Source organism: Equus quagga, chromosome 3 (genome assembly GCF_021613505.1).
Source record: "Equus quagga isolate Etosha38 chromosome 3, UCLA_HA_Equagga_1.0, whole genome shotgun sequence".
NCBI classification, from domain to species: Eukaryota; Metazoa; Chordata; class Mammalia; order Perissodactyla; family Equidae; genus Equus; species Equus quagga.
This window is the reverse complement of record NC_060269.1, coordinates 95,285,308-95,301,916: the sequence shown is the minus strand read 5'-3', so window position 1 is coordinate 95,301,916 and position 16,609 is coordinate 95,285,308. Positions and strand designations below refer to the sequence as shown.

The 16,609-nt window shown below is 42.0% G+C and overlaps 1 protein-coding gene across 7 annotated transcripts in view; it reads left to right on the top strand.

Annotated features, from left to right (window-relative positions):
- The window catches only part of SEPTIN11 (septin 11), an 86,600-nt gene extending 71,561 nt beyond the window's left edge, over nucleotides 1-15,039 (top strand). Inside the window, exons 8-11 of one of the 7 annotated variants that reach the window (XM_046656282.1) lie at nucleotides 5,001-5,133; nucleotides 6,210-6,397; nucleotides 12,145-12,212; nucleotides 14,870-15,039. In XM_046656282.1, the coding sequence (XP_046512238.1) occupies nucleotides 5,001-5,133; nucleotides 6,210-6,397; nucleotides 12,145-12,169 (346 nt within the window). In that variant the 3' untranslated portion in view covers nucleotides 12,170-12,212; nucleotides 14,870-15,039. The other 6 variants (XM_046656283.1, XM_046656286.1, XM_046656285.1 and 3 more) reach the window with 6 other exon arrangements.
- Nucleotides 15,040-16,609: the final 1,570 nt, after the last annotated feature.

Here is a 16,609-nt window from a genome sequence, read left to right as displayed (position 1 = left end):
TTTCTCCCATATGAATTTAGGGGGAGCCTGGAGGAGTAGAGATGAAGGACTCAAGGTTCCTTTATATTCTCAAAGTAGAGGATCCCTGTGTGGGTGCACAGTGCGGTCCATCCTTCCCTCTGAACAGCCCATGTCCGCCTTTTGCCCTCTAGGCCCAGCTTATGTTTATACCAGGTGTTTACAAAGCACAGAGTCACCTCTAATGCCAAGGCTAGGAAGTCGGAGCCGTCACCTGGATATACTACCTGGTGTGAAACAAGACCAGGAGCTGGGCAAGCACAGTAAGAGGCTGTATTTAAGCCTGGAAAGTAACTAGGCCGTAAAGCTGAGTCTGTCACTGGTGGTGGCCTTAAACCTGCCTAACTTCAGAGATGTGTCTTTCTTGTCTTGTGGCAGAATATAGACACACCTGGCTATCTGCATATCTGTCTCCAGGTGTCGACCTGCTTTTCCTCGTGCCCTTCTTTCCCGCCTGCTGCCCTGCGGTCTTGGAGCTCATGCTTCAGCCCAGCAGGAGCACCGTGCCTTCCCTGGACCCGGGTCCCCTCCCCGCAGACCTCAGCCCCTTTCTGGCTGGCATTTGGGGTAGAAGAGGGGAATGGGATGTAGGACACGAGTAGGGACTGATCTTGTCTCTGCTTCTTTCTCCTGAGACACCACTGCCCTTTTCCCAACAGACCCTGTCCGAACCAGAGATCACAAAGTTTTCAGGCCCCTGGGACCCTTTCATTTTTATGAACATGTGGGCCCCAGTTCCGTGCAGTGCAGTGGGTAGAGCTCCTGCTTGAGCTAAGTGGCCTGGGTGCAAATCCTGACTCTGTCACTTCATTGTGGCCTGGACAGATCACTAAACACCTCTGTGCCAAGTTTCTCCAACTATAAAATGGGAGGTCATATTCATACCTACCTTATTGGGCTTGTAAGGATTAATGCATTCACCTTTGTGAATTGCTCCATACATACTGGTGGTGTGTTAACCTCTGGCCTGCCCTTGACTAGGCGGTTCCAGGAGACTGTAACAGGGAGAGAATTGTGCTGTGTGAATTGCCAGAATGAAGGATGAACTGAAATGTCTGTACTCATCTCCCTTCTCTTGACTTCCATGAGCACAACTTACCTCTACTGAGGGCTGTTAAGAGAAAATGGGAAGACAAAATCCTCATTTTCAAAGCAACCGAAAACCTCATGAAAAAATTATACATGTCTTACTTAGAAAAGGGCGTTAATAACTACAATTAAAAATTAAGTTGGGGGGCCAGCCCCGTGGCCGAGTGGTTAAGTTCGCGCCTTCTGCTTTGGTGGCCCAGGGTTTCACTGGTTCGAATCCTGGGCGTGGACATGGCACCGCTCATCAAGCCATGCTGAGGCGGCATCCCACATGCCACAACTAGAAGGACCCACAACTAAAAATACACAACTATGTACCGGGGGGCTTTGGGGAGAAAAAGGAAAAAAAATAAAATCTTTAAAAAAAAAAGTTGAAAGAGCTAAAATTGCAAAAGACATCATCCCTTTAGGCACTGAGTGGATGACATAGAACTGGTTCCTTGTCAACTGGTCCTTTTTTTTTCCCCCCCGAGGAAGATTAGCCCTGAGCTAACTACTGCCAGTCCTCCTCTTTTTGCTGAGGAAGCCTGGCCCTGAGCTAACATCGTGCCCATCTTCCTCTACTTTATATGTGGGACGCCTACCACAGCATGGCGTGCCAAGCAGTGCCATGTCCGCACCCGGGATCTGAACCCGCGAGCCCCTGGCCGCCGAGAAGCAGAACGTGCGAACTTAACCACTGCGCCACCGGGCTGGCCCCCCGGCTGGTCCTTATTGACTGGAAGCACTGGGGAGGGTTTCTGGTGTCTCATTTACAGCTTAGTTGGTAGAGGTGCTGGGGAATCTGAGTCTGCAAATGCCGTGGTTGTAAGTCATTTCTAAGTGGCTTACTGTAGTGTGGCTCCCTGGAGTCAGGTCTTATGATTTCTTTCTTATATATTGCTTATCATTTCTAACATCAGTTCAAAAGCTCGTTCATGTCCTAGGATACAGTGATGGGATAAATAGCATTTGTTGAGCCCGTTTTCCTGTTTCAGCACAGGATGTCAAAACTGCCACCAGACTCCTGGCTGAGGCCATTTGGCCAGTGGCAACGTTGCTCCTTAGTCTTTCTCTAGGACAAGGACTTGCCAGCTTTGGGCTGAAACCTAAACTATAGGATATGTTCTGTGTCCTAGTTTACACATGTCATGAAGTAATACCTGCTTTTATGGTTTGCACTGCATTCTGGTATTTTCTCTCCTATTCTCTTAAACTTTCTCTTTTAACATAGTGGTTAAGACCCTCAATTGGGTCATGACCAATAGTTTGAAAATACGTCTCCAGAAACTGGAGCCTAAGCTAGGTTGTGGCTGGTACTGGATAAGGCAGAGTCATCTTGAGAGTTCTCAGTATTCTGGGTAGCATTAGCCAAAGTACATTCTCTCTGTGGCTGATTTAAAATGAGATTCTGTGAGTAAACACATTGGAGGAGCTCTAAGTTCATCAACTTAAACAGATTTTTTACTGAAGGACTTCTCAGAGCATTTAAGAGCAGCAGTGGTTGGCAAACTAGTTACATCAAATCACCTGGGAAACATTTAAAAAAAAATACAGAGGCTGGCCGCATGGCCGAGTGGTTAAGTTCACGCGCTCTGCTTCGGTAGCCTGGGGTTCGCCGGTTCGGATCCTGGGCGTGGACATGGCACTGCTCGTCAGGCCATGCTGAGGCAGCGTCCTACATAGCACAACTTGAAGGACCTACAAGTAGAATATACAACTAGGTACTGGCGAGCTTCGGGGAGAAAGAAAAATAGAAGAAGATTGGCAACGGATGTTAGCTCAGGGCCCATCTTTTGGAAAAAACAGATTATTTTGCCTTAGGCTGCATGCTGAATCAGCATCTCTAGGAGTGGAGTTAGGAGACTGTTAGAAAAGTCCCATAAAGCATGCCCAGGCAGTCCTGGGTGCTGCCAAGGTTGGAGCCGCTGTGCGTTGAGACTCTCCTGAAGGGAGGTCTCACACAGCATTCCCATTTACGGCTTCGACATGGGAACCTTCTTTTGAAGATCTCTTGAAACTAGTGATCTCTGAAACATATTTTGGGTAGCGTTTCTGTAAAAGGTGTTCCACTGTTCATTAGAAAGAAGAGGGAGATGTATTCGTTATCCTAAAATCAACTAAAACTGAGCTTCCCCCCAAATTTCATAGCAAGGACCAGTCATCTTCTGCCTTTGGCAATTCTGACACAAATAATGGTGATTAAAAGTTTATTGGAAGCTAACAAGCAAAGTGAAGTTCATGAATTATTTTATAGTTCTATTACCAATGCATTTCTATATCTCTGTGGCTATGTATCTTTTTGTTTGTTTGTTTTTTGCTGAGGAAGATTTGCCCTGACACCCATGCCAATCTTCCTCTATTTTTAGTATGCGGGCTGCCAGCACAGCACGGCTGCTAACAGAGTGGTGTAGGTCCAGGCCTGGGAGCCCAACCCAGGCTGCCTAAGTGGAGCACACTGAACTTAACTGGTAGGCCACCGAGGCTGGCCCTATATATCTTAAATTTCAAGTCCAAATATTGTTATTAATATTAGCCAACATTCACATTGGCCAAACTTCTTGTCTCATAAGATAATGTGAAAGCTAAATATGCCACTGGAAATTCAAAACACGCGATTGTGCATTAACAGGTCGTGTTGATACTCTTGAGGGCAGGAGAACTTATTTTTAGTCAACCAATTACAGTGTTGATCTAGAAGTATAAACAACCCTAATTAATACATTTTCTAATTGTTTAGTCCTTTGTAAATCTACGCGCATGTGTGTCTCGCCACCCAAATGTCCTTTTTCTCCTTCTAAAAGGATGAGGGTGAATGCTAGCGGGCGGCTCTGCATGGCGCCTGGGTCGCCTGCAGCCTCTCCGGTTTGGAGTCAGCACTTTGGGTGAATTTGGTCCATGGGGAAGGGTGGATAATCTTGCAGACTTGTGTTACTGTAACAACTCTGGTTCTAGGAAAACTGCCAGGGGGAAATAGAAATAGCGCCTTATAACATCAGGAAATGTTTCTCTGTTTGGGTGTGGGTCTGGGCATGTGTTTTCTTAAGTTCTGTTATCAAAGATGATTTTTCTGTAAATATGTTTCTTCTGTCTTAGAGATAAAGCTGTGTCTGACATTTGATTTAAAATATTGGGCTCTAAGTTCTGTAGACACTCAGGAGGAGGATAGGGTTTAAAATAAAAATAAAATTCCTCCCTGCTTATTTACAGTTGGTAAGATAACTTGAAAAGAAGCGATTTCCTCTAATCTTTAGACATACTTTGTCTCTTTAGATGCTTCACTGAGTCTGCTTTCTAAATTGGGGGCTGGAGGGAGGTGAGTGTGGGGGTACCATTTGTCAAGCCCTGGCGGTATGTCCACTGCTACTCTCCCTCTGCCCCCATTTAATTCCCGTAATCATATCCCTGGAAGGTGAGTGCTGCTGGATGCATGGCTCACACAGAGAGCGCCGAGGCTGAGAGGCTGTGCCCTTCCCACGATCAGTCAGTCAGTTGCTGTGGCCGAATCCAAACCCTGATCTGTCTGGCGCCAGTGCCTGTGCATTTCTTTCCCTACACCATCCTACCTCCATCTTCTAAAACTCGAAATCATATCTCGTTTGCTGATCTGGAAGATACCAGCCAGCCCAGCCCAGGCTTTCCTGGTATGAGTATACGTAGCATAAACCTTGGCCAGTGAGAGACATAACTTTAGTGCTGCCTTGCGCTTATTGACTCATTTCTGGTTCTTGACGTGCTTGTCTTTATAATTGCTGCGTAACTAAAAAGAAGATGGTGCCATTTTGTGTGTCCTTTAATATGGTAAGTGGCAGCCTTATCTATGTTTTAGAAGTGGATGGGTAGAAATTATATGAAGTGACGTTTCTTACTGTGCGACTTCACGACGCTGTCCTTGGTTTGTGGCTTTTGAATAGTCTTCAGGAGACATACGAAGCAAAAAGGAACGAATTTCTGGGAGAACTTCAGAAGAAAGAGGAAGAGATGAGACAGATGTTTGTTATGAGAGTGAAGGAGAAAGAAGCTGAACTTAAAGAGGCAGAGAAAGAGGTAAGCCATCTGTCCTTCAAGGGAGAGAAACACAGCAAGGTGTTTTATTAGTACTTCACATTGTGTAGGACTCCGTGCTGGTCGGGCACTGTCTGATGGGTGATGGCTGCACATGCCATGTCTGTGCTCATGCTGCCGCCTTCGTAGGCATGCTCCTTGTTCCAGCGCCCCTCTGACTCCCTCTCCCTCCCCGTGCCCGGACCAAACGAACTGCTTCCTAGAAATTCACATGGATTTCTGTTACAACACTCATCCCATTGAGAGAGAGAGACAGAGTGTGCGATGTTTGCCTCTTATAGGAGATGAGGAACTCAAGTGCTTGACCTGTAGCTCAATACAATTCCAAATGAAATTGTCTACATAATTTCCTCATCATCCCCTTTTAATTTATCTTTATAAAGACTACTGAAATTTGGAAGTTATTTAAATAGCTAAGCATTCAATATAGTTTTGCTCCACAGAAAGGAAAGTTGAGCCTTATTTGCTGTTGGCTTTAAGTACCAAATGGATGCTAGGTAAAAATCTAGAATTATCTAGTAAGAATTGTTTCCTCCCTCCCTTCCTCCCTTCCTTCCTCCCAGTTTTCATTTCTGCATTGTGATAATTTTTTAAATTCAATTTGTCAAGGGCCAGAAATTTCTGAACATACTCTTATTCTTTGACTAGCACATATATATATATCTGTAGTCACTGTGTATGCCCCTAAGGAAATGTATATTGTACATTTTGAAAAAGGACCAGAAGTAAAGAACTACTCTTAGCATTAGGGTGTTTCCTACTAAGAGCATGGCTAATTTTTATTTTCTTCCTGATGTTTTTTACAATGAATATGTACTTTATTATCAGAGAAAGTGTACAAGGATTCTCCTTCGTCCCAGGGGGTCTAAGTTTCAAAGGAGTGTAGGGCTCCAAGGGCTGCTCCTCACCGTCTCTGCCTGGCTCTTCCAGGAGCCCGTGTAATTGAAGTGCGTGCAGCAGTGCGGCACACGGTTTGTTTTTGAACAGATCCCAATAACCTTACACCGGTAACCTTCTCATCCCCCTCTCCAAGGCTGTCTTCCTCTTCTTCTCTCCAGCTCCACGAGAAGTTTGACCTCCTAAAGCGGACACACCAAGAAGAGAAGAAGAAAGTGGAAGACAAGAAGAAGGAGCTGGAGGAGGAGGTGAACAATTTCCAGAAGAAGAAAGCAGCAGCTCAGTTACTGCAGTCCCAGGCCCAGCAGTCTGGGGCCCAGCAAACCAAGAAAGACAAGGATAAGAAAAAGTAAGCAGGTGTCGCCCAGGTCCTGGGGCCCTCTCACATTTTATTCTTCTTGCATGTCTCTACTTTTCCCATTTACAGACTGGAAACTGGTCTGTTACCAGAAAGATAAAAGCAAGTATTTTCTCTACAGTGCAGGGAAGATGATAAAGGTTTTTAAAGTATTTCTAAAGGGTACACAAACATTAATTTAAAACTTGACCACACGATCAAGCAGTCGGGACTGGAGTAGCGTGTTGTCTCCGGTAGCATCTTCTGCACCAACACTAGGACTCTCGAGAAGACAGTTTATTTCTCTTCACTTCTCTCTGGAGACAATCCTCATGACTCTTTGATAAAGAGCACCCTAAAGTTACGATTGTTAAAATTATTTTTCTATTCTTTGTTGGTAAGGCTTGGTGAGCCAGTCATTGAAAGTCTTGTTCCCAAAATGAAAGATTTAGAAGAACTGCTAGTGGCCAGTAGTTTTCCTCTAAATTCAACAAGATGATGAATTGTTTTATTGTGAAAATGGGATCAAAATGCCCATGCAGTTAAGATACCCCCACCAACCCTCAGGACACACCTATAATCCACACAAAAAACATTTTTAAACATGGCCTTGATTTAATGTGCCAAAGGGTTAGGTTCTGCTCTTCCGTTGGTCACTTCCTGTTATACTCCAAAAGCAGCTGCCTGAATCCAGTGGGAGATTTGGGCCTTCCTTAAAATTTTCCTCTGACCTGAAGCTCATGGCAAATCACCTGAAGACCAGAGAGGGCGGTTTTATGACAATTGCTGTTGGTTGACAGTCAGCACAGTGGTCAGGAAGATCCCTTTGAGGAAAACCTTTGTGGTGGCCGGATGGTGAACCCACTGATGCCGCCCGCCTTTGTCTGTTGAATGTGTGGTGTTCTTAAGGCAGCAATAAGGCAGCTCAGAACGTATTTCAGGACCCTTGCTCTTCATCCTTAGATGCTAAGGCTCTAGGAAAAACGCTGACAACTAAGCAAATAATAAAAATGTTGGTACTCGAGTAGGCCAAGAATTACATTCTTTAAAACTCCAGCAGGTAAGATTGAGTCTGCACAGTAATTGAGACCTGTCACAGGGGAGTGAGACGATGGTGCTATTCGCCTAGTCTTGGTGAACATGGAGACTCGCCCCTGAGGAATCTTGTTATGTTGCTTGTGGTAGGAATCAAAACGCACTGCTACAGTGACACACAGAGAGAGTTTTAAATTATACTGTACAAACTTTGATTTCCCAAGCTCTGACGCAGCAGAAAATGTGTCAAGAGAGCAAGAAAGCAAGCACGTTTTCCAAGCAATAGAAAGTAATTGGTGTAGGTGAGGTGTGATTTTAATGGGATTGATACAGACCTAAATGATCACAGCACCCTAGGGGCTGAAAATTCAGTTATACTGGATTAATTCTGAGTAACAGCTGCCCAGATTAAAATGCAGTTCAAGAAAGCGCTTTTGCAGCTACACATGTTGGGAGAGCATTGGTCACTAATGGGTACGTTCTCCGTGCAGAGATTCAGAGATTGCGGTGACTCTCCCAGTGAGGACAAAATGAAAGCCATTTGACATCATACCCTGTTGATGGAAACTAACCCAAGACAAGAATAGGTTGTGTGAATGTGTGTTTGTGTCTATATCTATAGGCATGAATGAAACAGAAAAAGCTCCCAATTGACAGCTTAGGAAACCCAAGGTCAAGTTTTTCTTACCCTGAAGTGCTTAAGTGCATGAAGGTACATGTTTGAGAACTCAAAACGTTTATAGAAGACCAGCAATGTTCCAAGGGTATTTCATGTATACTGGATGTGCCTTTCAGCAATAAAAATTCCAAGAGCTGATTGATACTGTGCCTCCAATAAAAAAAGGTCTTTCTAGTAACACACTTCGCAGTGTAGGGAGGTTGTTCCATGCCCTTTTTAACATTTTAGTTTATTTTCTTCCCAGCCTTGGGCCTTAGCAATGTATAATGCTTTTCAAGTTTACGTGAAGTATGTGTGAATTCTATTTTAGCCTTATTTATATGTTCTCATTTATTATGAATGGAATTAGACGTAATTTGGTGCACAATAGTCACCAGGTTTTGTGCCTGACCGTGGCACATATTTTTTTGGTAACTTCCTCTAGGTTCTTCCCTTTCCCACACTTTCCCATTTGAACAGTGAAAGTAACTGCCAGTGTTGTACAGTGAAGTGTAAAAGTAAAAAAAAAAAAAAATCACTCTTTTTACTGCCAGTGGAGAGTTTTGTTTAGAGGGGACCACAGAAAGACAGTAACCAGGGTAACCAGAGTAGCACTTTGAAAATACATGGAGACTCTTTGCTCCTCGTGGAGCTGGAGGAGATGCTGGAGTCGCCAAACATGCCACTTAGGAGCTGGCTTCGTTCTAGCAGTTGCTTATTTATTCACATTCTGTGCTTCCACCTCAGAGCTTAACTTAGTTTTTGTAATAGTTTTAAATTCTGTTTTTTCTATTCTAATGTCACGCTCCCTTTTTAACGTAGGTAAGGCTTTATGCTTTTCCTTGACCTGTAGTGGCATGAGAATGTATAACATTTCCTAAGGTTACAAAGTAGAACTAACCCTGGCACTGCCGTTAGCTGGATCCCATCTCCTGCCATCTCTGGCCACCAAGTCACCTTCCTTGTTGGTGGCTACACCACAGGGGTGGGACTGCCGAGGGTAAGTTGTTCAGTGGACAGTGTTCATCTTTTCTGAAAACTTTGCACCATTGCCAGCAGGATGCATCCATCCCAAAAGCAAGTTTGAAAATCCATTTTAAAACTGAACCTGGTATCTGATAACTACAGTCGACACAATCATCCACTCATCTTTTTTAAAAAAAAAAATTAATTTGGTTCTTGCTAAGGAATGCAGTTGCATGTTTTGGACTTGCCTAAAATTAGACTGTGGACCTTGGGTTTGGCACTGCTTTATACCTAAGAGGGGGAAGGCTCCTGGCATTGCTGTAGCTGTAACCATGTAAAGATTGTCTTTTTTTCCTTCCCGAGTAGATTAATAGCATGTCCATCATCCACTATATTCTAATCTCCAAGTTAATTGTTCAAAGACATTTATTGTATATTTATTCTCTGACTCCAGCAGCTCAGAAATGGAAGATGCAGTCCCATTCCGTACCGACGTGGTGCCCAAATCTGATAGCTAATGATTTTGTGTTATTTGAGAAAATGAAAATTGAACAGTAAATCTTTCCACTAGAACATGTAGTGGTTTCAAGAAGTCACTCGTGAATTCTAAATTACATGCAAATGGAAACTAACCACGTGTTCTTTAATTCGGTATTAAAATTTTGCTTTTGCTTGTTATGTAGAACAGCTTACTCAAATTTTTGGTTTTAATTTCAGTCAATTCCATAATCATTGCATGAGCATTTACCATCACCGAATGCTGGTGCTGGCGCTCCTAATTTTCCTTTCTTTTTTATTTATTATTATTTCTAACTTTTTTGTTTTGTTTTTTAACTTGCAGTGCAAGCTTCACATAAAGCCTGGCAAGCCAAGGATGGTCCGCATTCACCTGCTTTTGCAGTAATATTGTATCTCTGCCATATGTGTCCTTTTGTTTTATTTTTATTTTTTTTTACCCTTCCCAGACACCAATAACTATTAACTCATTTTGCTGAATATTGTTGGGTGGTGGGAAATCCTAGAACAAGGGAATAACAGCAAAATCTCTGTGCAGCTGGACTTTGTTTCTGGAAAGGAAATGATTTGCCTTTCATGCCTGTTGAGAGCGGCGGCAGGAAGCATGCCTGTGACTTGTGTGTTGCTTTGGACGGAGGGAAGGAGGGTAAATTGCCACATGTACGCCTGACAGGAAACTCACCACCTCAGCAGCTCAACTGTAAACCTGAGTAGCCAGGCCAACAACTTGCTTTTCTCCATCATTCATCTCTATGACGGCAAAAGCTCTGAACTCACTCTCTCTCTTCCCCACACCAGCTCCAGACCAGGGTAGCTTTGTCCATAGGCAGAAGCGGGGTAAGCTTTATGTGGCTTCTATGGATTTTTCATTCTTATATATAACATTATTTGGCCTGGGTTGTAGGTCTGTTCAGACTGACTTTCTCCTCTCATGGCTTTAAAAATGTGTCTGAACCCTTGTCTCTCAAATCCTGGCCAAGTGGGACTGTAATAAGAACACTGTGATTATGTTCACTTTTATCCGTGCGACAAGGATGATGGCCTTTCCACGACGTACTTACTACTTATGATAAGCAGTCTTTCATAAGCACACCTAAATTTGCTCTCTGTGGACTGAGGGGGAGGGCCCAATGACTGCTTCTATGATATTAGTACTTCTAATAACATTTTTCAATAATCATGAGAAGAAATTTTTCAGAAATACTTCAACTAGAAATTTTGTAATAAACCGTGTATCACCTGTAGCACAAATTTGAGGGGACCTTGGCAATTTAAGGTAGAAATAGGAAGGAACATAACACAAACCCGTGAGTCAAGAAAGGAGAAATTCAGCTTCACGTTCAGCGTCCTTGCATAATCTCCTTTCCATATTTGGCAAGAAAGGGAAGAAGAAATAGAACAGCTGGTTTTCCAAATGCAGTTGTCTTGAAGGAATTCCCCCACTTTTCCCTCACCACGACTGGCTCCACCTGCCTTCGTGTCCAAGGCCCATCGCCCCCTCAACGAGGATTAGCACTAACCCATATCCCAGGACACAGATGCCAATTTGTAGAGAAAAGAGCATATTTAATCTCTTCTCTGTACTATTTCTTTTTGAGCTTATCCTTTCATCATCTTGATTTTTTTCCCTCTACTAACAAGATTCCCCCCGCCCCCCGACTTTCTCTCTAACTCTGTTGTCTCCTGTTTCTTAAAAGAATACATTTCTCTTGAACCCAGTACTTCCCCTTTTCATTTTCCTTCTGGCCTTCACTAGTCTTACATTAATAGGACAGGAGACAGTGTACCTCCCTGGACGTACGCATACACACACACACCCTTTTTTTTTTTAATTAGTAAGTCTCTGGTTGATTCCAATAAAGATTTTTGTTTTCCTTCTCTTATTCCTCAACCATATTCTTAGGGGAAAGAAGCAATGGTCTTCCGTGAACTGATTTAGGCTTAATGAGACAAAGTTAAGAAATCACTTTCATTGAAGCCCATACTAAGCTGGGATAGAAACTGCAAGCTAGAAGCAGTAGTAGTGGTATAAAGACAGGTTTAGGAGCTACTGGACCAGTGATTTTGTTTTTTTAGTGATTGTAGTCTGAAGCTAGTTATGGAGCAGCCAAGTACTAGATGGCATGCTGATTCTAACCATGGGCTGAATTTGCTCATACGCTGTGCACCAGACAAAAAGCTTGAATACTTGTGTTGTCTGCTTGTTCCAACCATTGCTTGTGTGAGCATTTTTGTGCCTTGTAACAGAAAATATACTTGTAAATTCTAAAAATATATTGCTTTAAAATTACCATTTTTAATGCATCACTAAAGCCTTTTTAAAGTGAGCCTAGCCATGGAAGGCATTCAGCTGACTTTTTGATTCCAAGATTATTGATTGACTGATTTTTTTTTTTCCTTCCCATTAAAAATTTTTCACAGCAAAATAAATCATACGGAGAGTCAGGGAATAAAGAGTCAAAAGAAACATATAGAAGCTTTTTTTTTTTAATGCGTTGCTTCTGAACTTTTTTCTGCCCCTGGCCCTGTTTGGTTTGTTATTGCTGCCCTTCTCTTCTTTCTGTATCTGTGCCTTTTTTCACAGTAGTCCTTGGCTCTGCACGGAATAAATGATACCCTCAAATCTAATTGGATGTGCTTTCGCCTTTGCATGTAAGTACGGTAGTAAGAAACCTTTGAGATCTTTCTGACTTTTTAAGATTAGGGAAGCAAATGGGATAGATGGATTTTTTTTTTTTTTTTTCCTTTTTTGGAGGGGGGTAGTAGGGAGGTAATGATTTGAGTAGTCTTTGTTTAAAAAAATAACTAAACATATTTTAATTGGCCACGTTTGTCTTTTTCACAAGAAACACATAGATTCAACTTCTCTTTGATATCAATATAGAAGTAAGAAATTACTAATCCCAGGCTTTCTACACAGCATCGTGGGCATCATCGGATATTACAGAGGGTCCTTGGTTCTGACTTTGTAAATAAAGCTAGAATGAGAAACCTTCCACTGGAGAAAATCAAGAGGAAAATATTTTTTATGCTAGGCTGCCTTTATGACTGCCTAATTTTTTGGTGATCTTGGTTTAACGGTCTCTCCCTTGTGCTAACTGCTGGCAGCGATCACCTTTTTTTGCCAGACAGCTCTAGCTGGCCTCTCCCTACATCTTTTGTTCAACCATAATGACCATCTTTTTACTGCTTCTGGACTTTAGATACCCATAACAGTTGTATATGTGGTGAGATGTGACGGAGAAACATTTATGAGAATTTTTGGCAGTTCAGAGACTGTTTTCCCAGGTTAGGCTCTATTAATTGGTCAAGGTTTTGTCCAGAAAGGGCATCTCAACCAGGGGAACATTTAAAATGACACTGGGCACAAGTTACTTATTATCTTCCCTCTCTGCTTTGTAAATCTCACCAGCAATAACACTTAGTCTTTCTATCTTGTGCACCTCAAAGTAATAGACTTGCTTTCCTCACCTTCTTGACATATCCCTAAGTGTTTCACATACAAACTGTTGAAGTAGGTTTTTCAGCTATTCAACCCATGTCATACTGTCTCTGTGTGGTCCTACCAAAACTGTCCATTCAGATCCCTTTGCTTTGCCATTTGCAAGTGTCTGAAATTGTCAAGTCTCAGCTTCCAGAAGTCTTGGTTCCATTGACAGGATACATATGTGATGACTCCTTAGTAGAAATTATGACCTACAATGTCTAGACTGTATGTAGGTATGAAGGGAATTTTTTAAATAAATTGAAAACTAAGCTGTGAACAGCATTAGAACTTTGTCTATTTCTTAATTTTAAAATATGCTGATATGCCTTAAACTGTAGTTGTAGATCATTGTCATTTTGCTGTTTGAAAATAACCAGTGTGTTTCTAAACTGTTATGTAATCTACTTTCAGTGTTAATGCAGAATTGTCATATATGTAAGCTGCATGTTAGACACTTGTCTTTTTTTAAAAACTAAAATAATTGTATTGATGTGAAGCATATCATTTTTTCAAGTATGAAAGTAATCACTTAGCAAGAAACCTACTTGGTAATTTGGTGTCTGTTAAGGTAGGAGAGTGGTGGACAGGTAATCTATGCATATATCACTAGTGCCAAGACATAAATTGGGGGAAAATATATTTTTACCCAAACATCGTGTGCCCTTTTGTGAGTTCTTTTTAGTCACTGTTTGAAATGCATATGTACACATGCTTACTATATTGGATAAAAGAAATGGATGAAAGAGTCCCATGCTTTCCTGCCTTGTCTGGTGGACTTCAAATGCTACCATCTGGGCAGCACCAACTTCTCCAAGATACTTGCCATGTGGTATCCTGTACTTCACATACCATCTCTGCCACCATTTCTCCCCCATTCCCGTCCCCTTCTGCCCTAATTAGTGTCCCTTGGCACCCCACTGTCCCTCTGCCCAGCTGAGGCATCCTCTTTTTCCCCAGCCTCTGGTGCCAACACTGCTGCTGCTGCATCTGCCCCACCCCCACCCCCACCCTGTGCTCAAGGAGTCATCCTTTTAATTGACACACTGCTCTTCTTTCAGTTTGTTGTAGAGATGCTCCTGGTTTTTTTTTTTTTTTTAAGACTTTAAGAATCAAATTTGAATCTGAACCTTTCTTTTTTCTCTTCTGTAGCTTCTTCTTTATGTAACCATCCTGTTGACAAGCCCTACTCTCTCCTAATGGACATAGAGCATTAGAAGAGCAGGAGCTGTCTGTTCACACGTGTTGGGGAAGAGTTACCTCATTTCCACCATCGCCTTCTATTCTTTTAAAGTCTGGGTCAAATATTGCACTGCTGTTTGTATTTGTCGATGTCTGTTTACAAACCACTGCCCATAGTGGTTACTAAAGTGACTTATCACTACCAAAACCAGTAATACTTAATATTACTACTTAAAAGGAAATTGAGTGAAACAGAGAACTTGGGCCAAGAGCCGAGGTAGCCATATGTTGGGATCCTCTTGCTTAGCTGTCATGTTCTTGAAGCTGCTGATCCAAGAACTCACGGACTGAAGAGAGTATATACCCTAATCTGAGGTGGCTGCCACCTCGAGGGTCCACAAACTTGATCTCATGTTAACTCCAGACCTCTCTGTCCCATGAGCGACATTCTCAACAAGCCCATCAGGACCCTCAACCATCAATCAGGTCATAAGATCTGGGCAACATTTTCCTTCCTTTTGTTACTTTTGTGGGTTGTTTTGAGTTTGGGGTTCTTTTTTTTAAACATTTGATATTGCATGAACAGAGATGGCTGCAGTTTTTATTTGGAGTGTTCTATTGATACAATGTTTTTATTTTTCAGCTGACCATCTGCCTCTTGAGAGAGAGAGAAGTGGGCATCCTTCCTTTAAATTCAGGAACCATTGTTGTTTTTATTTGACTCTTTTTCTGTTACCTGCATCCCTGATATAAGTTGTTTTGGATTTGGGATTCTGTTTTGGAAAAAAAAAAAAAAATCCAGTTAGCCAGTTCTGTATTATGTATTGGTTATTTGAATTTAGTTTTGGTATCAAAATTCTGCCAGTTTTAAGCTCAAAGGGAAATTTAAGTGAAGTTTAAGTCACCAAATTCCATTTCAGATGCTCTCCTCATCTCAGATACAACCAAAACATCCCTTTGCTGTCACTGGGGTTTTGACCTACAAGTCTTACTCATGTTTAAAATGTGCCAGTGGTTGGGTAGATGACTTTTCTGCCTTTGGGACTCAATATTTAAAGGCAATATAACTTTCTGACCCATCCCTGGATTTTTATTTATTGTGAAACTCTGCTTTACCTTGTTTCCAGAGTTTGTGTGTCCTGGACCATGGGAAACGAACCCTGAATAAGTACATATCCTGTCCCAGACAACAGCGTTATTAACAATGGTTCTAATTCACATTGTCTTCTCAGCCTTCCCAGGTGGCTTTCTCCACTATGTCTGCAAAAAAAATCTGCTGGAAATCACTTAAAATAGACCCACATACAGACACACATGCTTCTGCCAGCCGAATCTGTGATTTCTAATGCTCACCTGGTTTGTGATGGGCTAGATTACTTTATTAGCAGTAACCTCTTAGGGCCAGCTTTCATAGTCAAGGGACAATTTTCAAATTCATTTCTATTTTAAAGCATGAACATGCATTTTAAGTTAACTTTTAATTTCATTACTTGTCTATAGTCTACATATTTCCATCATTTTCCAGCCCCCATAGTAGGTAAGATCATGAAAACACTATTGATGACATGAGTTGCATTTGGTGAAGATCCTTAGCAGTGTTCACTTCTATATCAAGAATGGTAACATATGCTTCTGTTGAATGGTGAAATGATGAAGCAATAGTCTCTGCCTCTTGAATCATTTGATTCTTGGAAAGAGGTGGTTTAGAGCAATTGAATGAGCATGCTGACAAGAGGCTGTCTTTACCTAGAAAGACACTATTACTCAATGCAATAAAGTCGGATTCATCTGAGCCACTAAATTATCAAAATACAAGAGTTAAGAGCCATCCCTTCCATACTACACTATAATCTGTAAGGAAAGAAATCTGCCAGTGATGTGGCCAGTGTTTGGGGGTGGGAGGTTGGGGGGAGGGGACCAACTCCTTAACTGATGCCAGAGCATGGCATATCAGTTTTGTAAGTTAAACACAAGCATCCTGTCGTGTGAAACCACTGTAATCACTACGGACAATAATTGGATTTACTTTTAAACTCTTTAACATTTTAATACCAACTTTAACTACCCTATCACCCATTTTAAAAACAAATTTTGCATCAAGTTGTAAAGACATTTTTTGTGCGATATTCAAACATCGAATTAGGCAGTATTTTTTTAAGTAGGGCAATGTGTAGTCTATTATTGCTATTCCCTTTTTTCCCCCCTTTTAATCCTCAGGTCACAGGACATGTAATAGTAATCATCTTAATGGGAAGGGGTAGAGGAACAGACTATTCTAAGTAGGTTGGCCTCTGTTCAGTTACCCAGGGAAAGCTGAGCACAGACACCACTGGTCAAGTGCGCTGCCATCTCTCCATTGACTTGGCATTTTACTTCAGGTGGT